The sequence below is a fragment of the Trypanosoma brucei genome, chromosome 1, assembly GCF_000210295.1.
Source record: "Trypanosoma brucei gambiense DAL972 chromosome 1, complete sequence".
Lineage (NCBI taxonomy): Eukaryota > Euglenozoa > Kinetoplastea > Trypanosomatida > Trypanosomatidae > Trypanosoma > Trypanosoma brucei.
The window spans coordinates 450472-474152 of NC_026734.1; the positions used below are offsets into that span (position 1 = coordinate 450472).

At 51.4% G+C, this 23681-nt stretch overlaps 13 protein-coding genes across 13 annotated transcripts; all 13 read left to right on the plus strand.

Annotated features, from left to right (window-relative positions):
• Positions 1-73: 73 nt before the first annotated feature.
• On the plus strand, positions 74-3553 carry TbgDal_I1900 (cysteine peptidase, Clan CD, family C50,putative; the record flags this gene model as incomplete). The annotated part of the gene is made up of 1 exon (XM_011773161.1): positions 74-3553. One exon carries the CDS (start codon positions 74-76, stop codon positions 3551-3553), a length of 3480 nt encoding a protein of 1159 aa, XP_011771463.1.
• A 497-nt stretch (positions 3554-4050) lies between these two features.
• TbgDal_I1910 (protein kinase, putative) lies at positions 4051-5550 on the plus strand (the record flags this gene model as incomplete). The annotated part of the gene is made up of 1 exon (XM_011773162.1): positions 4051-5550. The coding sequence occupies one exon, from the start codon at positions 4051-4053 to the stop codon at positions 5548-5550; it is 1500 nt and encodes a 499-aa protein (XP_011771464.1).
• A 365-nt stretch (positions 5551-5915) lies between these two features.
• Positions 5916-6071, plus strand: TbgDal_I1915 (hypothetical protein, unlikely; the record flags this gene model as incomplete). The annotated part of the gene is made up of 1 exon (XM_011773163.1): positions 5916-6071. One exon carries the CDS (start codon positions 5916-5918, stop codon positions 6069-6071), a length of 156 nt encoding a protein of 51 aa, XP_011771465.1.
• Positions 6072-6447: 376 nt separating this feature from the next.
• On the plus strand, positions 6448-7365 carry TbgDal_I1920 (hypothetical protein, conserved; the record flags this gene model as incomplete). The annotated part of the gene is made up of 1 exon (XM_011773164.1): positions 6448-7365. One exon carries the CDS (start codon positions 6448-6450, stop codon positions 7363-7365), a length of 918 nt encoding a protein of 305 aa, XP_011771466.1.
• A 642-nt stretch (positions 7366-8007) lies between these two features.
• On the plus strand, positions 8008-8193 carry TbgDal_I1925 (hypothetical protein, unlikely; the record flags this gene model as incomplete). The annotated part of the gene is made up of 1 exon (XM_011773165.1): positions 8008-8193. One exon carries the CDS (start codon positions 8008-8010, stop codon positions 8191-8193), a length of 186 nt encoding a protein of 61 aa, XP_011771467.1.
• A 45-nt stretch (positions 8194-8238) lies between these two features.
• TbgDal_I1930 (hypothetical protein, conserved) lies at positions 8239-9156 on the plus strand (the record flags this gene model as incomplete). Its single annotated transcript, XM_011773166.1, has 1 exon — positions 8239-9156. The coding sequence occupies one exon, from the start codon at positions 8239-8241 to the stop codon at positions 9154-9156; it is 918 nt and encodes a 305-aa protein (XP_011771468.1).
• Positions 9157-9851: 695 nt separating this feature from the next.
• On the plus strand, positions 9852-10376 carry TbgDal_I1940 (40S ribosomal protein S11, putative; the record flags this gene model as incomplete). The annotated part of the gene is made up of 1 exon (XM_011773167.1): positions 9852-10376. One exon carries the CDS (start codon positions 9852-9854, stop codon positions 10374-10376), a length of 525 nt encoding a protein of 174 aa, XP_011771469.1.
• Positions 10377-10577: 201 nt separating this feature from the next.
• On the plus strand, positions 10578-10880 carry TbgDal_I1950 (hypothetical protein, unlikely; the record flags this gene model as incomplete). The annotated part of the gene is made up of 1 exon (XM_011773168.1): positions 10578-10880. One exon carries the CDS (start codon positions 10578-10580, stop codon positions 10878-10880), a length of 303 nt encoding a protein of 100 aa, XP_011771470.1.
• A 164-nt stretch (positions 10881-11044) lies between these two features.
• TbgDal_I1960 (phosphatase-like protein, putative) lies at positions 11045-11710 on the plus strand (the record flags this gene model as incomplete). Its single annotated transcript, XM_011773169.1, has 1 exon — positions 11045-11710. The coding sequence occupies one exon, from the start codon at positions 11045-11047 to the stop codon at positions 11708-11710; it is 666 nt and encodes a 221-aa protein (XP_011771471.1).
• A 215-nt stretch (positions 11711-11925) lies between these two features.
• On the plus strand, positions 11926-12276 carry TbgDal_I1970 (hypothetical protein, unlikely; the record flags this gene model as incomplete). Its single annotated transcript, XM_011773170.1, has 1 exon — positions 11926-12276. One exon carries the CDS (start codon positions 11926-11928, stop codon positions 12274-12276), a length of 351 nt encoding a protein of 116 aa, XP_011771472.1.
• Positions 12277-12696: 420 nt separating this feature from the next.
• TbgDal_I1980 (GTPase activating protein of Rab-like GTPase,putative) lies at positions 12697-14298 on the plus strand (the record flags this gene model as incomplete). Its single annotated transcript, XM_011773171.1, has 1 exon — positions 12697-14298. The coding sequence occupies one exon, from the start codon at positions 12697-12699 to the stop codon at positions 14296-14298; it is 1602 nt and encodes a 533-aa protein (XP_011771473.1).
• Positions 14299-15217: 919 nt separating this feature from the next.
• TbgDal_I1990 (cell division cycle protein, putative) lies at positions 15218-17365 on the plus strand (the record flags this gene model as incomplete). Its single annotated transcript, XM_011773172.1, has 1 exon — positions 15218-17365. One exon carries the CDS (start codon positions 15218-15220, stop codon positions 17363-17365), a length of 2148 nt encoding a protein of 715 aa, XP_011771474.1.
• A 560-nt stretch (positions 17366-17925) lies between these two features.
• TbgDal_I2000 (hypothetical protein, conserved) lies at positions 17926-23232 on the plus strand (the record flags this gene model as incomplete). Its single annotated transcript, XM_011773173.1, has 1 exon — positions 17926-23232. One exon carries the CDS (start codon positions 17926-17928, stop codon positions 23230-23232), a length of 5307 nt encoding a protein of 1768 aa, XP_011771475.1.
• Positions 23233-23681: the final 449 nt, after the last annotated feature.

Genomic DNA, 23681 nt, shown 5'->3' on the forward strand with positions numbered 1-23681 from the left:
TGAGACCCCTCTCATTTATGTCTGCTTTTTTTTTTCGTCCATCTTCGCACGCATAATTCACAAGCCATAGACAATGAGGCGCACTCAGGTTGGAAATAGTCGCCTCCATGACATAAAAGACTCACCGTCTAACGAAGCGGAAGTGCAAGCTGTGCTCGCAGCTGCCAAAGCATCAGAGGGTGATGCATGGAATGCAGTCCGTTTGCTTGCCGGCTGTGCGCGTTGCACACTACAAGCGGGTCGTGGACACCTTGCACTTCCGCTTATAGTTGCATCTTTTGAGCTGTCACCCGAGCCCTTTAGGCAACTGGTCGGCTTACAACAGCTGACGGTTGATGGCTCTCAACAGCAGATACTTCAGGAAATCGCCGAGAACGACGCATTCACAAAAAACGAAAGGGGGGCAAACGGCATTATGTCCACAGTTTTGATCGTTTGGCATGGTGTGGTGGTCTCCGTTGCTCAGAATGGCAGTTGTCCAAAAGACTTCCTTCGATTTTCACACTGCATTGCGCACTTGCTCTCGCTCCTATCGGGTGCAGATGGAGTCGTTCACGAGGATCTGTCCGCGTGCTGGTTGTACAATATTATTATGTTCGCACACAAGTGTAAGTGCACGAGGGCGGTGGCACATTATCTGCTTGAAGGAATGTTGGCAGACGTTAGTGAGCTTCCAGAGGACTTGCGCGACGCAAGCACGCTTCAATCCCTCCCTTTCGCCTTCAGAAAATGGGGCGCGGCGAAGGCTTTTGTTCACGCAGGTGTCCGCAAGCACCCGGTAGCGACCATGTTTAAGAGGCTCTGTTTGGCTCTCTATACGGAGGGGTGTGACGATTTGCGGACAGTGCAGAGAGAAATCGATTCCAGGGCTCTCGCCGTGACAAATGTTCTCCAGCAGACCTTTGGCAGCGAAACATCGCACTACATGGTAGACTTCCACCGCCCATTCCGCATGGAAGCACAACATATAGCTCTTTTGTGTCAACATGCGATGGACGAGGACCAACTCTGCACGCCGCGCGGACAATTTGGTTGTATCCGCCTAGCGTGTCTCTTGAAGAGGGCAGCAAACAAAATCATGGCTCCAACCATGAACGAGTGCAAGTTGGTGTCGCTCTCCAGTGTGGTGGCGCTCGCGTTGAGGCACCAATACATTGACATAGCAGCGGAGATACTGCAGACGGGTGTCGAAACTGTGGATCCATCTGATGAATCGCTGCTTCTGTGGGGAAAAGATTTAGAGCTCGTTCTTGCGCAAAACCTGTCGGCACACCCACCGGCGGCAGCGCAATGTCCAGTTAAGCCAGTCGAAAGGGCTCGAGACGAGGCTAGCTCTGGTGTTGACGACAAGGTGGGAGTAGGGACGGTGGGGGCACCGGAACCGACACAACTCCTCCACGAAGTTGTGCAGGGGAGTCTCAGCGACGCAGAGGCCGTGCGCGTTCTTGCACTTGCCGACGACTTAACACAACTGCTCCCGATAGGGCTGACACTCCTCCGTGGCCGAGGCACATTACAACAGCGATTGCTAGCTGACAAGATTGCCGTGCCGTTCGTCATTGGCGCCTTGGCTCGACTTGTTCAGTTGCTTGTAAATGAAGGGGACATGCCGCTCGTGAGGTGTTTTCTACCATTCATTGCTCACCTCTGTGTGGGAGTCCCATCGCGTGCCCATCTGTTATTTACGCTTCAGGCAATCGCCGCTTTTGCGAAGGGTTTCCCAGGTGACACGGGGGAGTGGGCCTCCATTGCGTCAGCTCTCAGTCAGTTCCTGCCACTACGGTCGATAGATGCGGCGCCATCCTACTGTCATACCAAGGCAACTACGACAGGGCGCACATTTGCCTCTCGGCGCCGCGTATTTGATGCGCTCCGCGTCTGTGGAAAGACATCCAAAACGATGATGCATTCCTACTGCCAGGTTCAGGTGTCTCTGCTGGGGGAGGGAGGGGGAGTTCGGCTGCTTCGCACCACCCACGCCGGGACAACGGCTGATACCCGTTGGGAAAAGGTGTTACAGATTGAGTATCTACTGCTACAGTTAGTGGAAGAAATGAAGATCATTGAGCGACGGAACCGAGATCATTTGCGTTCGACTGATCAGGGGGAGTCTCCTTTGTGCGAAGATCTGCCAGTATCTTCGTTGCGCTCCGATATTAGTGTCGGACCCGTGTGTTGTAGCGTAGGCGGCGCACAGGATGCGAGAAAAGCACGGGAGGAATGGTGGAACGCGCGGCGGGCGCTGGACCGATCCATCGGGGCGGTGGTCCAATCCATGCAGTCCCCGGAGGGATTTGGCTGTTGGCGGGCGGCACTGTGCGGCGAGCTTCCCGATTCCTGTCAAGTAGCCGTGTGGGACGCAACAAAAGAACTGCTCTCAGGTTTGGGTTTACCTGCGCAGCACGAGGGTGATGTATCGCTGGTGCTTGCAGCACTCCCCTTCGTGGGAGACCGGCACCCGGAAGACGGCGACTTGTTATTCAACCCGTCACACGTTGGACCTACGAATCCCTGCGGCTGCTGCGATGAAACGTTGAGGAGGCTCTCCACGGCACTTGAGCAAGAGCTGATTACCCACCTGGATGCAAAGTTAGTTAATGAACCTACTGCGTGCCGGAAAGCTTGCTTACATGTGCTCACAGCAATGCATGCCGTGATAACGGACAAGAAATGTAACCAGCCGGTGGAACACGGGGGGGAACCAGAAAAACGGTTGACGGACGGATGCTATCACGTGAATTTGTATGAAATCCCTCGCACACCTGTATATTTAGTTCTTGATAATGAACTCCACTGCCTTCCCTTCGAAGGTATTGATGTTCTCCGTCACGGCAGCGTCTCTCGCGTCCCGACTGTTTCATTCGTTTCGACTTTTACGAGCACCCTTGGCCAGCAAAATGATTCCTGTCACTCAAGCGGTGATTACATCGAAAAGGGAGAAAAAAATGCAGCTGGTTGCGCAGGAACGGTGTGTTGTGTTATTGATCCGGCGGGAGTTATGTCCAAGACATTGAGGCGGCTCCTCCCACTGTGCGGTCGAAAGGGCTGGGTTGTGAAATCGCACAATTCGCCGCCCTCAGCGCGTTTGCTGAGAGAAATGTACAGGGCAGGTGTGCGATTGTATGTGTATGTCGGTCACGGGAAGGGAGAGCAAATTATTCAACGCGGGGAATTGTATGAGCGCGTCCCTGATCCTGCGAATTTCCCTTCTGTGTTCTTGATGGGCTGTAGCAGCGCTTACATGGATGGGGGACTGACGTACGATTGCTATGGTATGCCCTACGCCTTTCTGCACGCAGGGGCGCCACTCTTCGTTGGTTGTCTATGGCATGTCACAGATGGGGAAATCGACCGTCTGACAAAGCGTTTGCTGTCATTTGTTTCATACGGAGGGGGCAGTGGCGATGACTTCGGCGTTTGCCGCACCATGGCAGCTGGTGAGGCCTTGCGTCTTGCGCGCAAGTCATGCAAACTGCCCTACCTGACGGGGTGCGCCACAGTCCTTTACGGCATGAACCTCCCGCTTGGGGGTACACCGGGTGGAGCGATGTGACCCCCGATCTGCCTTGTTAGCTCGGGCCCAACATTTGATATATTCACCTTTACACGTGCATGTACACGCATGCCTGCATATGCGTGTGGTGAGAAAACGAACGGAACCCGCATTCTTGAGTTGCACAGTTGTACGACCCACCCAACCTATCCCATACCTTCACCTGTGCGGGTGGGGGCGCATTGCTCGTCGAATCAAAAGGGGACGGCGACGGTTTTCGTTCTCCTCCCCCCCTCTCGATTCCTCTGTATTGCACAACAATACGCAGTGAACATTGCGCGCACGTGGGAGTGAATATCCACTTCTGTTATCATATTGTTCATCTAGCACCCCTCTGGATCTTGATTATTTCTTCTCAACATTCTTTTGGCAGCTTTTAAATTCCCTCCGCTGTCATAATATCAAGTAATAGACAAAAAAGGAAGCGAGGCAGGTAGGTAGATAGGGAAAGGCCGATACCCACCTACCCATCCTACCTCCCACCATCAAGGAGACGGATGGCCATCGCTCCCGCCCTCCGTGATATGTTGGAGCGGAATACCATTCCACGTCGCCAACTCTTGGGAAGAAGATATCATGTAGTGACTGATATTGGCAAAGGAATGTTCAGTGAGGCTTTTCTGGTAGAGGACAAGCAGGCAGGCGGGGCACTAGCGGTGGTGAAGTCTTCAAGGATCGCGCAGGGAAATGCAGAGGGAATGAATAGGGAGCAACAGCTGCGTCTGGCCATTTCCGAGGCCCGCATTATGGCTATGTTCAATGACGACGGGGTTGTACGACTCTTGGACTTCTGGTGCGAAGATGGAATTGATAGCATTTGTTTCTTAATGGAATATTGTGCAGGGGGGGACCTAGAGGCGTACCTGAGGCTCCGGTACCCACTTGCTGAGGGCCTTCTTCTGGTTTTCTTCGTACAGTGTCTCCTTGCTGTGGCGCACATTCACACAAAGGGAGTCATTCACCGGGACCTGAAACCCGCCAACATATTGGTCGCAGAGGGTGACAGTGGCAATACCGTACCAACCTTAAAATTGACGGATTTCGGTCTTAGTGCCATGAACAATGCCGGCACCGCATTGGAGGAGCTCTCCCTCGTCGGCACACCACTGTACATGTCGCCCGAAGTTATACAACATGGAGCGTGTGTCTTTGGAAGTGATGTGTGGAGTCTCGGTGTTGTCTTCTACCGCCTTATAACAAATGAACAGCCATTCAATGCATTGAACCAAAGGGCGTTGCACTTCAGTATCGTCAACACCCAGCCACCCCATCCATGTAGTGTAGCGAAGCACTACTCACGCGAGCTCGGCGATCTCGTCATGGTAATGCTGGAGAAGGACATCGCGAAACGACCAACCGCGCGATACCTCATCGCCTCGCCACTCTTTGAACGAGTCCTGCAGCGGTCCCCGTGGCGTAGTCGACCACTGCGTGGTGCCACATGTCTCTTCGTGTGCCGTACCGACCGAACGGTAAACATCTTAGCGGAACCGCACTTTAGTGCCCCCATTGTGGCGACACTTGGCTTCGGGGAACACGTGTTTGTTTCGAATCGGTTGTGCGTTCGCACGGTGTTGAAACAGTGTAGCGCCACAGGAGCCGTGACTCGTGCCTTTACGTGGCTTCCGCCGCAGGCAAGCAACGGTGGAAATGGACGCAGTGACGGCGGTGGTGGCTCAAACCCCCATGCCTTAAACCCTTTCGAATGTTCCCACCGACCAGTCGCCAGGCCGCCGAGGACGATGCAAGTTACTGGTGAAGATATTCTTTTGTGGTACCGTGTAGTTGGGCCGCGGGAGGGGTACTGCGCCCCGTCCGAGTGCGGGAGGAATTTGCTCTGGCATGTACATAACTACACTCCCTGTGGCCCGCTGCCCACTCATCCTGCCCCTGTGACAACGAATCTCCCGCGGCCAGTGAGCCCGGGGTCACCGGACAAGAAACAAACTTGGACCATAGGGCAGATAATTTCATCATTGTTTGGCGCACATGGCTGAGTATCTATTCCCATTCCCCTGTCCATCTGCATGCAGTCGCCACAATGGGGCATGCAAATGGGGCCAAGTCCGGGGTTTCAACTCCATCTCTGTTGAGGGGGTTGGTTGGTTTCAGTCACTCTCTTTTGTTTACTTGCTTGACCGTTTTTCATCTGGTGACTATTCTTTTTTAATTTGTTTTTGTTTTCACCTTCCGCACATCCTGGTTGTTATTTTTAGTAACGTGTCACTCAGTTCAGGCTGTGAGCCCGGCGTTCTCGAAAGCGGAAAGGTGGTGAGCACAATATTTTCGCAGTGAATGAGGGAAGCTACGCAACTACCGTCATTGCACACCCTCGCCACCCCCTTCTGCTTCGTACAGGCAAATGTGCAGTCAAATGCCCTGTGTCTTTGTATACCGTGTACTTTCCTTTCTTACTGTTTCTTTTATTCCATTATTGCTTTTCAGCTCTCATCCCAGTGAGTTGGGGGGGGGGGGGAATCAGTCTGTTACCGAACAGTGCGCCTTTACCCCGAACTAAGCTTTTTTGTTCATTTGCTATTTTATTTGTTCAAATGAACTGCGTTTAGGATTGGTTTGTCATACTGTGTGTGAAGAAATGCAGCCCATCTCTCACACTTCTTATTGTCCCGCTTATGCTAAAACATTGTGTCTATATGTATATATATATGTGCGTGTGACGCAATGCCGTTGCGTCTTCTTACTAGTTTACTTCTTCAACACATGTACCTCTACCCCTTTGTTTTTTGTTTTACTATTCTTTTCCTTCCCGCCCTCTAGCACCCATAGAACCCACAAACGTAGCTTGTAGGTGCATAGGTATCGGTACACGTACAAGTATATAGTACATAAGAAGGATAGAACAATAGAAACGAATTGTAACCTCGTGGGTGCCGATGCATGTTGTGAGTGAAATTCAGCGGCGCCCAAACAAAGCGCGCCTCAAGTCCGAGAAATACATTGTGCACTTCTATTCTCTCTGTACACTCGTTCAGCTCGTGTGTTTAATAGTTTTTGTGACTCAATTTGACATGGCCTCGAACCGTACCTTCACAAGCTCCCTGTGGGTCGAAAACCCGTTCGAGTTGGCCCCGTCGCTTGTTTGGCTGTCAAAAAGATGCAGCCACAGCGTACAGAATGAAAGAGTGTTCGCCTTCACCGGCGTGTCGGTGAATATCTCCGATAAAGTCGTTGGAGTGATGTTTGCAGCCCTCGCTACGGAAATGCATGCGACGTTCTTCCTGGCTGTCACTGCGCTTCTTGTTGGTGCCATCAACCGCTATGCTGTCAAGGCGAACTTTTTTGAGTTTAAGTGGCGTAACTTCAACGTGCGGAAGGACTGTTTCTTCGCAACAGAAATTGTTCTTATCTCTGCCCTGCTCCATTCCGTCTTACTGGCGGAAGACACACATAGAATGCTCCATGATTACCTTGATCACTGCAACACGAGGTCCAGGGGCTTCTTGCCATACTGCTCCACAGTGCCAATGATTATTTTCATTACGTTTGCCTTTGCTACGTACTTTTTTGGCTTCCTTGTGTACATGTGGAACGCATTGCCCAAGTATGGCATTATGTCAGATGAAGAGGTGGTGGAGTACAGAGAGTGGCTGCGCAGGCGAGAGGAAAGTGTGGCAGAGGTAAAACGCATGGAAGAGGAAGTCAGGCGGGCGAATACGAGGCTGCAGCTGATGTTGGAAAATGAAAAAAATATGAAATTAGGGAAGTCGACCTACCAGTCCAGGAGGCCGACAATCCGCAGGGAGGCTTACGGAAGCAAACAGGGAGACGATGCACAACAGTGGGGAACATGAAGGACATCGCATGCTAACTGTAAGGCGTATTATTGAAACTATTCCCCTCTTTCCGTTTGTTCTTCCGCAGTTTACTTGTCTCAGTTCTGCAGGCGGGGCTAGGCACATGAATGAGTGATGTCGTGGTGCACTTGCGTCTCCGTAGAAACGCAGTGCCGAGAGACGGGGATATTTGTGTTTGTCTGCATGGAGGGGTGTTGGGCAGTTCCACATGCATGCACACACACACGCAAACAGTTATATCCCCACGTTCATCACCGCATATGTAACGGTTGGTAAATGTGCGTGTCGGACGACCGTGTATGGGCCTTGGTGTATCTTCTCACGTCCATATTAAAGGATCTTCTAAAGTCTAAGAAGCTCATGTTTCCTGTTGTTGTTGTTTTGGAGAAGAGGCACTGTTTTGGAAACTTTAAAAGAAAGAGGCGCAAAGGCGTTGAAGTTGTATCGATACGGTGCGGAGTAAATAGAGTATAAAGCATTGAGATATACCGGAAGCAAAAAAAAGGGAAAAATAAGCAATGAGATTTGAAAGATGGTTTTCACATACCTTCCCACGGGGTCTGCTCGCATCAAAAAGAGTGCCCCTTCTTTATTCCCTCTTCCCCTTTATTTGTCTACTGTTTGTCGCTATCCCCTCGAATGCATGCAAATGCCACTCGCGTCTTCCCTCGCTCACTACTCTCATTCACGCTTTATTTTTCCTCCTGCCGTATTTCATCCTTTACTGCTACCGACGTGTCAGGCACATATACGCACGATCATCCGTGGCCCACTGAAGAGGCAGGGAAAACAAATCGCAACAGCAAGAGGGAAAAAATAAATTAATAAATAAAACACCAACATAGGCGTACCTGTCACTCACGTTTGTCAATGAAGGTTTATTTCACATACGAGGGCAAGGACGCCAACGGCGTTGTGGTGGACACAACTATTGTGGAGGCATACAAGTTGAAGGTGGATATCCCATCCAAATGGCTCAGTGGGCCATGCAAACAGCTGCTGCAATTTGTAGTCACAACATATAACAAGAAAGACCCGGAGCAGCAGTTGAACCCAGAGGAACTCAGCATGTGGCTTGGTAATGTGGAACTAAAACCAACAGATATTGTGGAGAGTCGAATTAATGAGTACAACGATATCCGTATCGTACACACACCGAAGGGACGGTCGGGACAAAATCAGCAACCAGAAGGTTCCATCATATGTACCAACTATGGCTGCGGCCAGTATTTTCTTCCAGGGGAAAATAACGACACGGCCTGCAAACACCACAAGGAGCCACCTGTCTTTCACGACATTGAGAAGTACTGGCGCTGCTGCACATCACGGCGGGCGCGCGATTGGGAAGAGTTTAAGGCGATTCCGGCCTGTTGCACGGGGCCACATAGCACAGAAAACCAAGCCGTTTCATTTGCAAGTGCCCCCGTAGCGAATGTGCCTCTCGCCTCTGGTCAAGCCGCCGCCATCACGGGGGTTAATAATGCCACAGCAGGGGCACCAGCGGAGCGCCGTACAACAGGGCCACGTGAATTCGAGGCGGCGGTACGCGAGAAGCGGCGGGATGAACCGCAGGCCGTTGTGGATGGAAAGGCAAAGTGCCGTAACTTCGGCTGCCAGCAAGAGTTTATTGTGGCAGATAACCACCCAACGGCATGCCATTACCACAGTGAGGGCCCCGTGTTTTGGGACACATATAGGTATTGGAAGTGTTGCCCAGACAAAAAGTGTTTCGACTTTGATGACTTCGTAAAGGTTCCCGGATGCAGCGTAGGGCCGCACCTGCTGTAACCCAGTTCAAGATCGATGATGCACTTGCCGTCTTTGAGAAGCTTCTAGTTGTGTTTGTGTGCGTGCATGCGTGTGTGTATATGCTTGTGAAGGAGCAAGCAAATGGCACAATGCCTCTGGAAACGACATTAAAAGGCTGATTGGTGGCTACTTGTTTTAGCATGGAGGGGATCACTTGGGTAAACGAAAGTTACAGTAACACATCTGATATAAAAAAAACGGCGTGAACCCCAGGAAAGAAAGGAGGGATGCCCCTTAGCGTGTTAGTATTCCCGCCGGCCCTGAAATGCATTCACGACTTTACTGAGTACTTTGCTGTAAAAAAAAAAAAAAAGGAGCCAGTAACACAGAGAAGGGATGTCTCGAAAGGACAGATGCGTCCACTACCGTTGCTGTGGCGCCTCACCTAATGATAAACGGGCATCGGTGCCTGCACATAGGTACGCGAAAAAAGACTTAATTACTATTGGTATTATCGTGGGCAGCGGACTCAAGCACGAAGACCGGTTCCGTGTTTATTCTTTCCTCGCCTTATACACCATCTTCCACAGCGATTTTGTGTCACTAAATGTTATCTTTCACACCCCACAATTATATACATGTATTATTATTATTATTGTTTATTTTTTCTCGTCACCTCTCCCTTCACGTGCTTACATCGCACAGCGCCGTAGGAGCACGAAAGCCCATCGCCGATGGCCGACAAGCAGGAGAACTACGCACGCACAGCGACCGTCGATCTGACGGTGCAGCACGAGAAGGCCTACCAGCGCCAGACGGCCGTCAATGAGAACATTCGCACGGCCTCGAAGAAGCACGTGAACCGCAGCGGGCACATTCGTTACTCCAAGAAGATCGGTCTCGGTTTCGCCACGCCCAAAGCTGCCATCAACGGAAAGTACATTGACCGCAAATGTCCCTTCACGAGCAATGTGTCCATTCGTGGCCGTATCCTCCGTGGCGTAGTGCACTCCACAAAGATGCGCCGTTCCATTGTCATCCGCCGTAACTACCTGCACTTCATCCGTAAGTACCAGCGTTACCAGAAGCGCCACCGCAATATTACCGTCCACTGCAGCCCCTGCTTCGATCCGAAGCCTGGTGATGAGGTGGTGGTTGGACAATGCCGCCCGTTGAGCAAAACAATCCGCTATAACGTGCTGCAGGTCGTCTCGAAGTCCGCCGCCGATAAGATGGGGAAGAAGTTTTCCAAGAACTGAGGTTGCAGATGTGGAATCAGCGGTGTCACGCTTACGACCGCAGGGGCTGTGACGGAATTTGTCTCGGCGCTATAGTCATATGGATGAAGGAAGGAATTAGGGGCCAAAGAGAGGGGAAAGAAAGGGACGGTAGAAGCAGCAGCTGTATACCAATCGGAGTGGCGTGGTTGCACATGGTATCTCACTCACTCCAATGGGCAAATGCTCTTGTTTCACGTACCCTGCACATTTTACACCCTTTCTCCTTGCTTGGTAACTCTTTCCTTTCCTCCTTTCATTTTCATTTTCATTTTTTATAACTGTTTACTTGTTGGGCCGCTGATTAGCACCGGCAATGAAAGAAACAAAAGGAGGAGGGTAACTCCGTTGGTTCTTTCATTGCTGGAGGATCCACTAGAAGTGCTCTACAGTGTCACTCGCTACAAGGCAAATTTTCTTCAAAAAGTTCCCTTGCTTACTTCCCTTTTACCTCGCCTTCTCACTTTCTGCGAAGGTTCGCTTTAACTTGCCAGTACGCTTGTGAAGCGGTTGACGGTTATTACAAGGTTTATTATATCCCCCCCAGAGTCGAAGCGAAAGCGCTAAAGCAAGCAAAGGTACATCAAGAAACAAGCTGTAAAAGCACAGGCACGGGTATATATAGATATATACACAAAAATATCTAAAAGATGGACGCATCCAGTGCCGCTACAACAAAACCCTTCCAAGGCAACGTCCGCTGCGAATGGTTCCAGACCCCCTCGCAGGTCACGTTCACCTTCTACGTGAAGGAGCGTCAAAGGGGTGATGTGCGTGCAGACGTGACTGAGCAGTCACTCACCGTTTCGATCCGCCTCGACCCCTCCGGCCGTGAATATCAGTATAATGTCGAGCGCTTCTACGCCCCGTTGGCGGAGGCGTCCGCTACTATTAATATCAGTGGCATGAAGGTGGAAGTTCAAGTCCGCAAGGCCGTTGAACAGCAATGGCCGACACTTGAAGCTCCGGAAGACGACGTGGTTTTGCCCAGCACCTCAGGAGGAACCCCAACAACCTCCACCATTGCTGGTCTGCCAGCCACCGCAAAGGACTTGCCGTATCCGAACAGCCGCGGCCGCGACTGGAGTGCTGTAAAACTTGATGACGATGATGAAAAACCAGAAGGGGACCAAGCACTGAACGCGCTTTTCCAGAAGATTTACGGCAACGGCACAGACGAGCAGCGCCGGGCCATGATGAAGTCCTTCGTGGAAAGCAACGGCACGGTGCTTTCCACGAACTGGGCTGACGTTGGAAACCGGCACGTAACCACAGAACCACCCACCGGAATGGAAGAAAAGAAGTACGAAGGCTAAACAGAATGCAGGAGGAGGCTAATGAAAGCGAGCGACGACGGGAAGGATTCAAAGTAAATGTGCAAATGCATCCCTCTTTCCCCAACCCACAACCCTCCACCCTCCACCCTCCGCCCTCCGCCATCAGGTTAATTGCAAAGGCAAAAGGGGGGTAGAAAACAGAGAACAGACATCAGTTGGGTGTGGTGGCAAAACGATGACGGGGGATCAGGGACATGGCGAAAGGGAAAGGGATTGCAGGAACACTCTCAAGGAAATTGGCGCCACGCGTGAACTATCAGCATCATCAGGTGTACTCCAATGTTCCAGAGGATAAGCTTATTGGGACCGTTTCCCATGGACGCAAGTTGCCACACTTATTATTATTATATTCACTACTATTATTACAACTGGCACTGCCAGTTAGTCCATACTTTATCATACTTGGAAGTCCCTCACTATCGCTGTGTCACCACCTTTTCAACTGTCTCGCAAACTTAATTTCACACTCCATGTGCACGAATTGGACTTGCATTTTCTCTGTTCTCTTCTCACCCACTAAGCCTCATACACACGTCGTCAGATAGAAGGATAGAAAATGCGCCGTTACGACGATCCGCTCCGAGGGGGGGTCGTCTTCTCTTCGCTGTGGTTTATTCGGTGTTATATTTGTTTATATTTGAATGTGGACACATGAATCATATCATACACGTCTCCATAATACCAGCCAATAAGGATCCGTATCATTTTTTTTTCTTCGTTCCCCTGTCTCAAATGTCTCTCTTCCTTCTTTCACTTTGCCTATTTGTGCATTATCTTTTCCACTGCCCCTTTTAGTCCCTCTCCTTTGCCTGCCTTGCCCGCCCTCCCCTCCTCCGAGGGCCCTGCCGTGCCTTTTTTCTTTGTGAAAGATAGGGAATAGTTCGCGAGGTGGAGACGGATACATATATATATATATATATATACGAAAAGAGCAGACTATTTTGCATTCGAAATTGTGTAAGCTTATGGTGCTGTCCGCCGCAATAGAGAAGCGGCAGCATCCCACAGAGCAGGGAGGAGAAGAGATGCAGTGGATGGGTTCTTCCCCGAGGTGTCCCTCATCGGTGGAAGCATGTCGCAGGATTTGCATCGGGGAAGGGTTGGCCAACAATGACGTGCGTATTAGCGGTTGGTTACTGCTCTGTGTGTCAAATACCAAAGAAGCAACGACATCCCCATTGAGCAAGTTTGATAGCCCAGCCAACAAAGGATGCGGCACGAAACTTAACAATGATGTTGATGATGGTGACAGCAGCGGCAGCAATCGCGCAGAAGTGGGTGGCAACGGAAATGCAAGTAGCATGAAAAGCGATCTCCATGATTCTGTTAGTCGAAGCGAAGCACCAGCAGGGACGACTAACACATCCAGCTCGTCACTGAGTGAAACGCATGGTGACAGTGCCGTTGTATCGAAGCGGAAAGAAAAGCCGGTGGATGAAGATGTTGATGCGAAGGACCATGTGGAAGAAGGGTATGGAGATTCAGCACAACCGGTTGATGCCTTAGAGGAAAGTAGCACAATTTCTGACAGTTGGGGTGCGGATCTCCCAGCAAACTGCCACGCACGTGTTATAGTGGCCGATGTAAAGCGTTCTCTCTGGAAGTTGTACCCCAATGAAACTGTGCGGGAGAAAAAAAGGAAGATGCTGTGCAACATCCTTGCACAAATCCTCTCCAATAACCCCGAGCGGCACTACTACCAGGGACTGCATGAAATGGTCGGGTTTGTTATGTACGTGATGGAGGGAGCGAGGGAGGCTGACATAGTGGCCGTATGCAGCAGACTGTTGGTACAACAGTGGCGTTCCTTTAGTTGCAAACAGCTTGAAAGGTCACAGTCAATGATGTATGCCATGCATACCATAGTGGTGAAGGAGGAGAAAATCCTCGCTGAAGAATTGGAGGCTTGTAGTGTGGGACCTGAGTCGCACTACGCTATGCCATGGCTCATCACATGGTACACCCACGTGTGTGACGATGTTGAAGCTCTTAGCCGGTTGTTTGACTTTCTGGTGGCAAGTGAAGACGAGAACACTGTCATCTTTTTTACAGCGGCCCTCATGCTACACGAAAGGGAACAAATTATTGGTATAATCAAAGAAGTTAAAAGTAGTTGCTGCGATTGTGACGACAGCGACGGAACGGCTACAGCTGAGGAAATAAATAAGACGCTGGTGATGGCGCAAGTTTACTCCAGACTGGTGAGGTTACCGAAGGAGGTACTGAGGCGCGACAGGGCCAGAGACCTTGAAAGTATAATCCGTCGCGCCACCGTGCTACATGAAAAGTACCTAAGTTACGCGAATGACGTTCGTGGACGCTTCATGCGTAACATCGTGTCTGTTTCAACCACATCAGACAGCAGCGGGAAATGGCACCAATGCAAGCGTTGGTTGCGCTTCTCTTTGGAACGACGTTGGGTAAGTGCGGGATTCATCTGCATCATTGCAATATTTGCTTTTTGGTATAGGGAGTCGACTTCAAGGGGTGTCACACTGTTGGGGAATTGGATAACTGACCTTTACAGAGTGTCATGTAGCATAAGATCTTCAGTTTTCACAGTTTGATGTGTACTCGGTCTCACCCACACATACTTCGTCATGTCATTTTATTCCCTCAAATTTCCCCTCCCCTCCCCTCCACCTGCTTATTGCTACTATTATTACTATTGTTGTTTCTGCTGTTCTTGTTGTTAGCGGTACTGGTGATGGTGGCGTTCTGTTCTGTCTGCTCGGCGTGCTCTGAACTCGCTTCTTATATCACAGGAGGTGATGTTGAACAAAAACAAAAAAAAGTGCGCGCAGTAAGATAACTGTGTGTCGTTGCTATAGGTCTTTTATATGCGCGTAAGCTCTAAAGCAAATCACGTACGTCTTTCATAGGTGGACGAGGGAGAGAAGGCAAGGGAGACAGGAGGAGAATGTAAATGCAAAAAGAAAAAAATTGATGTTTTCAGTGGTAATTGGATACCTATATTAGTGCTTAGTATACTTGCATTCGTTCATTTGCTTATAGTTGTACCTATCCAGGACCGTGCCCAAGCCGGGGAAGGGAAGGGTACGATATGGTGAATCACTTTCTCATCCCCTACAGTACCATGAAAATGTGCGCACTATATCTTTCAGAAAGGCGGTAAACGCTTTAGTGAAACTATACCATCGTGCTTGATATAACTACTTTCCCCCCCCCGCCGCCCTCAGAACAGCTCCGCAGTTGTACTATCCATATCAACTCCTTGCTTTTATGCATAACTTTCATCTACATGCTTTTCCGCTCCTTCAAACAATTTACCATGCCGTTTTCACAAGTCTATCCCCCTTTCCTCGCCGTCTGAAGCCACTTCAAAGTCCCCGGCTCAGGCGCACTAAGAGTGAGAGGGGTTAGGGAAGGGCGTGAAGTGCTGCGAAAAGCACTTCTGGATAAGGAGCTGAGTGTACTTGTTCCAGCACGGCGGAAGAGAGAAGAGAAGAGAGGTAGCGGAACTGTATGGCATACAGTGGTGCAGGGTTTCTCATTCTAAGGGCACAAATAGCATGGTGGCCACCGGCCGCAGAACTGCATCGGCACCCACTCGACCCCAAAAGAACATTTTTCTCGGCTATCACTGATGGTGGAGTGTCTATTGGAGCGGGGAAACAGTTTGTATCCCTATCTCGGTTGGGAAAGAGCGTCGTACTTGGTGGCCGCCCCCTCATGAACTGCTCCTCCTCTCCGCCGTGCCTTCAGGTGTATGATCCATTCAGTGGTATGGAGATAACAGTTGCTTTCAAAGTTGAGGGAGGGCTTACTGAAGGAAGTAAACAATGCGTATTGGATGTTTCGACTCTCCGCGAATTTGTGAATGGTGACAGAGTGAGGGTCACAGCAGCCCCACTGACAGCAGGTGTGCCGTTTCACCAGCTTCAAGAATTCCTGCAGTTAGACGAGGGTGAAGAAGAGAATGATGCCACGTGCGGAGAGCACCACGGCGGTCACAGAAATCATGACAATGGCTTTGCAAATCGTCCCGGTAATTATCATAGCTTATTTGGCGATCGGTATCTTGGGGTGGCGCTGCGGCACATCACGCACCGGCTTAAGTGCTCTCCGCGACCCGCTGTGTGTTCGGTTCTCTTCAGTGGGGAACACGGTGTGGGTAAAACATATGCGGTGCGCCGGCTGCTAGAACTTGTGCCCCCAGTTGTTGACATTTGTGGTTCCCCCCATTTGGTGGAACGTCGGGAAATGAGCATTGCGGCGCTGCTCCTGTTGAGCGAACAGGAGGCCGTAGCCACAGTCCAGGCAGTCTTCACTCCCCCATTGGTCGAGGCGCATCATGACAGTGGAAACCGCGTTAACGGTGCTGAACCGTGTGGTGTGCTTCTGCTCGTAACTCTTGATCGGATTGACCTGTTGGTTTCCGCCGCCAACTCACTGGTGGCGCTCGTAACACACCAGTTGTGCATGGTATTGGATGAACTGCAACACGGAGTGGGTGAGGGGGGAGGACGTATAGTGGTGACACTGGCAACGGCTGAAAGTACGAAATCAATTCCAACCGCACTGCTCGCTCGTCTGGGACAACGCCTAGTGAATTTGGCGCACCCCACATTGCCAGAGCGGCTGCGTTTTATTAGGACTATTTGCAATGACGCTGATAACTTGCGATCTTACTCACCCTGTGTTCTGGAACGAGCTGCAGAAGCGTTGAGTGGTCGGACTGCCGCCGAGCTGCAGGCAATGAAAGTGGACGAGGTCCTCCAGCTGCTGGAACGTGAAGCAGCCCTCCACAGCAAGCACGAGCCCTTCGCCAAGAACAGTGTTACCGACGTACCCGATGAGTATCGCGGGCTGGTTGGTTTGTCCGATATCATCCGCGAGGTGGAGGAGTTGGTGGTGTGGCCGCTGCAGCAGCGAAAGCTGCTCAGCCGCTGCGGTGTCCAACCCCAAAAGGGGCTTGTAGTGTATGGTCCTCCGGGTTCTGGGAAGACGGCATTGCTGACGCGGCTGGCACGGCGACTGAAGAGTGCGCGGGTGCACGTGCTCCTAGTGGACGGACTTTCACTGATCGAGAAGGAGGTCGGGCGGACGGAGAAGAACATTGCCTCGTTGTTTGCAGCTGCTCGGGCGACCTCACCCACGGCGCTCTTTCTTGATAATATCGATAGCCTCGCCCCACCACGTGGACGAGAGACAGGGGAGGTGTCTACCACAGCGGACCGCAGCCTCAGTACTCTGCTGACGGAAATGGACGGTATCGGAGGGGGCCACACTGGAAGTGACGTTCCTCTCGTCTTTGTCGTTGCCGCCGCATCAAACCCAGAGGCACTGGATGCAGCCATAAGTCGGCCCGGGCGGCTGGACCTTCACATTACCTTGCCTCTTCCAACCATAGAAGCCCTCCAACAGCACATTGTGAGACGTCTGGTTGAAGCTGTGGAGGCGTGCGACGAAGCTGAGGCGATTACTGCTGACTTCATTGCTAATGTTGATGCATATGTGATGCGGTGGTTGGGCGGGTCTCCGAGCGCGACAGTGGCGGACGCCAACGACTTTGTGCGGCATATTTTGCTGCGTGTCGTAGTGGAGCCTGAAGGTGTGCCAGGGGCGAAAGATCGCCTTCTAGAATGTTTTACAAAGGTCCTTCCACTGTAATGTTGCGAGTTGGTTCCAGTCTCTTCCTTACGTCCTGGTGGTTCTATACACATACTGGCCCAGTACACGTCATCGCGCCGCCTTGACCTCAACCGCGTCCACCTGATCGCCCATGTCGATCACACTTTCCTTATTGTCGATTGATCTCCACGCGTATGGCGCTATTGTTCGGACCTATTGTGTTCTCGGCTGGCCTTGCGGCTTGCTGCATTACGGACTTTTACACACCATACCGCCGCCTGGACAAGCTGGCGCATCCCGCATAACATGTGACTCGTTTGTTTTCTCATTTATGTTAGCAAGTTCTTCACTTCGAATTTTCTTTTTTTTTTATGCTTTAGGTTGTGGTATCACCAGTTCATTGGTGAAATAGGTGCTCTGCAACCAGGCCGGGGCTGGGAAGGGCAAACAAAAACTGGAAAAAAGCAAAGGGAATTGCACGTGGAGGGGAAACCAGCTTGGCTTCGTGGGGCTCTTTCTCGTGGGTCTGCACGCGCGTATACATATATTTGACTAGCATCGTCCGTTTAAAGGAAGTTTGATTGAGGTAAGTTACAAGGATGGCCGCAGTTCAGAGGAATTCTTTGAAGGAGTCACGGCTGCAGACGCGCCTAGCTGCTCGGCAACAGCAATTACTGGCCACCTTTCAGGAAAATGTAGAGAAATTTAGCAACGAGCTTCACACGGAGCAGCAACAGAAGTTAGAGATGCTGAAGCAAAGCTTGCACGACAGTCACGAAAACTGTACTAAAATGTTAGAACAGGAGTTACAACGTGCTGAGGCGCATCGGGTGTTCCTCCAAAAGTACGAAGGGGATTATGCGCAAGCCACCACCTCCCCTACCACTGAAGGAGCTACAATGGAACCCTTAATCGACTGCTATCACGGTGCCGGTGAAGGGTTCGCGGAAAGCAAAAAACGTATGGCTGAAGAACGGTACCGACTTGTTAGCATGGCAGTGACTTTACGCTACTCATACCAGGAAAGGGTGGAAACCATTATCGGATGTAACGAGGGTTTACAAGAGTGTGAAGAACGATGCCGTACGTGGCTGCAGCAAGCCCTCTTCGATGTTATACTCTCTATGGCTAAAATTGGTTATTCCAGTGTATCGGCGTCACAGGTCCTGGCACAGCGGGTGATTCACAGCAGCAACGAAAGTTTCTATAGAACACATGCAGCGTATAAGACGCTTCTTCTCCAGCTACAATCCCGAGAGCTGCTGAAACAGCGGGTGTATGCTCGTCAGATGGCGTTGCTGTACAACAACACCCTACAGAACATGGAACGTAGCAGTTCGCTTTGGGCCGCGACGCTGCTGCACACAGATTCGTTTCGTCGGCCGAAATACCGCGAAAGTCTACTGCAACACATGGGCAAGCTCATCGCTGACATGCACCGCGACGGCGTAGAGTTCCTCAATAACATCGGGTGCATTTTGCAGTCGTTGAGGCGCGCCCGAGACCCACTGCCCAACGAGTGTGGGCAAACATGCGGTGGCACTATGCATGACGGTTGGCTGCGCGGCTTTGACGGAGGCCTCTTCTCTCCCGTTTTCGTCCCGTCTGCACCTGAAGACGTAACTGTGGAGTGGCGGGTTAAAGCTAATGTGTTGGTGCGTCATGCCATCGCTCAGGGAGTATTGGTTATGAATGAGGTGCAAGAGGCGGAAGAGCAGCTGCGCCAGGGGGCAAATGCGATCTACACACAATTGGCGCAGGTCCTGCGCTGGATCCACGAGCCTGATCCAGAAACAGGAGAAGCGCTCTCGTGGGCAACAGCATCGCTGCAGGAACGGGATGCAATCTATATCCCATTTACCACACTTAACTCTCCGCGGCTTTCTAAGTGTATGGCCGCGAATGAGGCACTTCTGACGCCATTGCTGGTGGTTATCCAAGCAGAAAGCGATTGGTTTGTGACCACTGTAGACGAGGAACTCTGTAGGTGCCAGAACACGTTGGAAAGCATTCTTCTTACAGATTCCCACAGCGTGTTGCAAATGTTTGACGGCGCAACGAAGAAACTAGGGCAAACAGTAGAAGCGGCTGTTGGTTTCACACGCTCTCGGCTTGTTACGCTATATGAGGCACGCAAGGACCACGAAGATAACCTGCGCTACTTAGAAGAAGAGTTCACAAGTGCGCAAATGGATGTGCAAATAGCCACCACGCCACAGGCGGCAGAAAAATACTTCGTCGAGGGACTGAAAATCTTAGACCGCATTAATGTGACGCACAGAACCTTCCACCGCAACACAGTCGAGGCGCTACAACAACTGGAAAGTGAAGGCGTGGCGGTGACGGAGCAGCAGTGTAAGGGGTTGCTACGACTCCTGGGATTAGAGAGCGAATCCACGCGGGCGCAACGCTTGAAGGAAGAACGTATTGCCGCTGCAATGGCGGCGGCCGAGGCGGCGGCGAAAAAATCTCGTGGCAAAGAGGCAAAAACATTTGAGGAATTCTACGAAGAAATGGAAGAGGCCGAGGAGGAGGCTGAGCAACCCAACTACCCAACCATTGTTGCTGACGACGGGGAGCTATACCTTGTTGTCTCAGCCACACGCCTTGTGGAGCATGGCCCGGGCGACGGACACGGGGAGCGCTCTGAGAGGTCGACTCCCCACTCCCGCACATCAACTCCAAAGGGTCGTCTCAGAAAGACATCGAAAAGTCAGAAGGCAAAAGTCAATCAACAGTCGGCAACAAAGTTATCCGGAAATAAAAGACGCTTGCCGATGCGGGCGGCGCGCCAACACGGACATTCCGACAGCGAACCCCCTCCAGCACCGCAGCCGTCCACATCACCTGCGTTCGTGGTGGCGTATAGACAGTTGTTGGATAGGGTGCTTCAGGAGCAGTTAATTGCCGAGGAAGGTCAGCCAGGAGGTCAGTCTGAAGACACTAATGCCACCGGTTCTTCTGGAAACGTAGTTATCGTGCAAAGGGCACAACTGTCCACCGCCGCTGTGGACGAATGGCGTGAAATGCTTCGACGCGAAGTGCTTAACTGGACGGTGCATCTGCGACAGACAACCGCTGAGTATCTTCGGAAGCAGTGCCTCGAGAAAAAATTGGAGGTCGACGCTGAGACAAATGAGGCACTAAGACGCAACCGTCGACGACCAGCGGCACTGCAAGCTGGTACATATGAATTGCGGGTGCGTGAGCTCCAGTGCACAATCGATTCGATTGGGAAGCAAGGCGTGCGGATAAGGCACATGCACAAGCGGTTGCTAGAGTCGTGCCGCGCGGCTCTTAACACTGAAGATGGCAGCCAAGACCCCTTTTCGCAGGACGACAGTGAAGTGGCCGATGCTAAACTGTTCGCAGAGTTGGAGAAACTTCAGGGTATGATACCTGCTGCTACCTCCGTGGGAATGCTCACAGGGCAGGAGCGTATCTTTTCAAATCTCATTAGCACAGCATTGGAACAGCGGGAAGCACACTATTCACGCACAATAGGCGGTATTGTTCAGCAAGGAGACGCTCTAGAACAGTCGATCCGCTCATATCTCCGGAGTTTCGCCGTGACCCTTCCCGCCGATATTGAAGAGCTCCGTCTGGTCTCGCTAGCGGAGAATGCAAAGAAGGAGGCAGAGCTTGCTGAGCTAGAAGCAAACGCTAAGGGTCAGAAAAAGGGAGGCGATCGTCCAAAGAAAAAGAAAGGAGGGAAGAAATCGGCTTCGAAGGAAGCGGTGGAGGAAAAGGCGAACAAAACGGAGGATGAGGCAGCGGATGGTGCACAAGGGGAGAAACCAAATGAAATGATCGAGTTACTGCTTGAAGCCCTCAATGAAATAGAAAGGGTCAAACAAACCATTGCCGAACGCAGAGAAATACAAATACAGCGCGTGGAGGAGGCGCGTGCCAGATACATGGCCGCGTTCCAACAAAATATTGGTGAAATGGAAACATTCTCCCAACTGCAGGAGCTTATCGCGCGACTCAAGTTGCAGGTGCACTCACTAATCGTTCAATCAGAGGCGAAGGAAGCAAAGATTGACTCCATGCTAAAGGAACTGGAAGAATTAACCGCGGAAGAACCCACTCTACCGGCATTTACCAATAAGCTAAAAGGTGTACTAAATGGGGAGTGGGGCGATCAAACAGAGCCCACAAGCATGGGCAGCCGTGTAACGAGTGCGGAGGAATTCAGGAGTACTAGTCCGAAAGAGGGTGAGGTTGCCCAAGTTGAAAAGTTTGTAGAGGATTCGAAGGCTGCGGAACAAGAATTGCCCGGGTTGTTATCCGCTGCTGTGGCAGATTTGCAAAGTGAAGTCCGTGGTAGTGAAGTGGTGCGTATCCTTAAGCTTCTTGACAAGATGAGAACCAGACTGTACGCACGTGGCCGACTCCTCGATTGTTTACAGAACGGTATAGAGCTTTTTAATGTACCCCAAGATCGATTTGTGGAAGCGCAGTCGGTCTCTCGAGCTGGAATGGGGACAGACGAGGCGCGGGCTTCAAACGCCACTCCCTCACCCAACCAAACGCCGCCAGTGTCCCGACCGCAGCGGAGGTCACGAGCAAATACCTCAGCCTTGAAGGGGCCGGAATTGCAATACCCGCCTCTGGAACTACCCGAAGTGAAACCCATAGCAGTGCAGATGCAAGAATGGAAAGACGAAATGAGGACACAGGCAACCTCTCTGCTAGAGCCCCATTTTGCCTCCTTCCCACCACCGCTATTGCGACGACTTCCTGGAATGACAAATGGTGAGATAGAGGACGTCCTGTTAGTGTTGTACCAGCAATTTGATGGTTTGGAACAGCGCTCGCAGCAGCACGTGAAGCAGGCAGTTGGGACCTACCGGGAACAGATTGAGCGCTTGAACTCCGTGCTGAAAAAGGTGCCCGCTCATTTGGTCGCCTCCACGTACCAAGTTTCTGCGCGAGCGCTTGAGCGGCGCGTCAAAGTTATAATGGAAGTTTTTCTGAAGCTGCACGACAAGTCCAACGCACTACGCAGGAAACACGAAGGCTCCATGCGGACAACCCTTGCATCCAATGCGAACTTTTCCAGAATGCATACTATACGTGATGCTGAGAACATGCGGCAGGCTGAAGCACAAAGACTCATCGAAAATTTCTGGGTGCTTGTACAGCGTGAAGTGGATGAAGAGGCTTCCATGCATTCTGGGCGGAACATCAGCGTAAACAACAGTTTCTTTGCAATAATGCGCGGTATTGTAACACCGCAGCACCTGAAGCCCCCCAGCGAGGAGCCGAAACACAAGGGGCTGCGCCGACTTTTGCAGCTCAAAGCGCAGTTAACGATGCCTACGCCCAGGCGAGAGCGCAGGCTGCAGGAAACAATGCCACGGCATGCACACAACGCAGGAAAGGGTGCTGCCAATGCGGACGCCGCTGGAAAGTCATCAGAGCCTCAGGACACCACCAAGGGGCCACTGCCGCTGCTGCAAATTCCGGATAAGGAATATAACTGCGTTATTGCCGGTGATAGTCAGAAACTGCAGCTAGCCGGGAGTGGGGTCCGCGTGTCGCCAGACACCACTACCATTGCCATCCAGGGGGCGGCTGGAACATCAGCTAAACCGAATCATGCTGCAATTATGACGCCATCAACAACGTCGGCGACGGGGTTAAGCGAAAATGAACGTCAAGGGACTGTCTCAGTTACGATTGTGGGTCCGGGAACTAAATTGCACAAAGAGGCAGCGGAGCTTATGCTGCCGTCGGTGGATCTCTTCAATCAGCGTTCAGTAGGAGCTGGCGCTGTCATCAATGGTGCATTCCGCAAGTGGACGGGGCAGGAGGAAATGTGTTCAAAGGTGTGGAAGGCCTCGTTCGCGCGCTTCAGAAAATCGGGTGGCTCAACATCACTTTTTGGTTCTTCCCGCTGACGCGATGTAGCGAGGGGTGAGAGAAAAAAAAAAATGGACTGACGCACGGGGAGAAGGGAAATACCCACCATGTTAACGACATCGCCATTAGCCCAGTCGGTAGGCTGCAGTGGGTAGCGAAAGAAACAGTGCCTACAAACTTTTCCTGTGAATGCTTGTGTGCACCTTGGAAATGATGTTTTTGCTGCGGTGCTAGCAGCCATCACCCAGACATTCATGCCGCTAGCGTTGGTATAAGTGGGAAAGATCAAAAACGAACAGGATAATATGGTATAGGTGCGTGTGGGACCTAACCTTGGCTACTTTGAAAAACGTTGTTGCAGTGACGCGGCAAGGGCAACTGAATGCCTATTGGGACACCACTCAAATGCTCAATGTATTCTTCTAGCGTCCGCTACACCGCTCATCCCTCAACCTCCTATCACCTTTATTCATGATCATGGTTTATG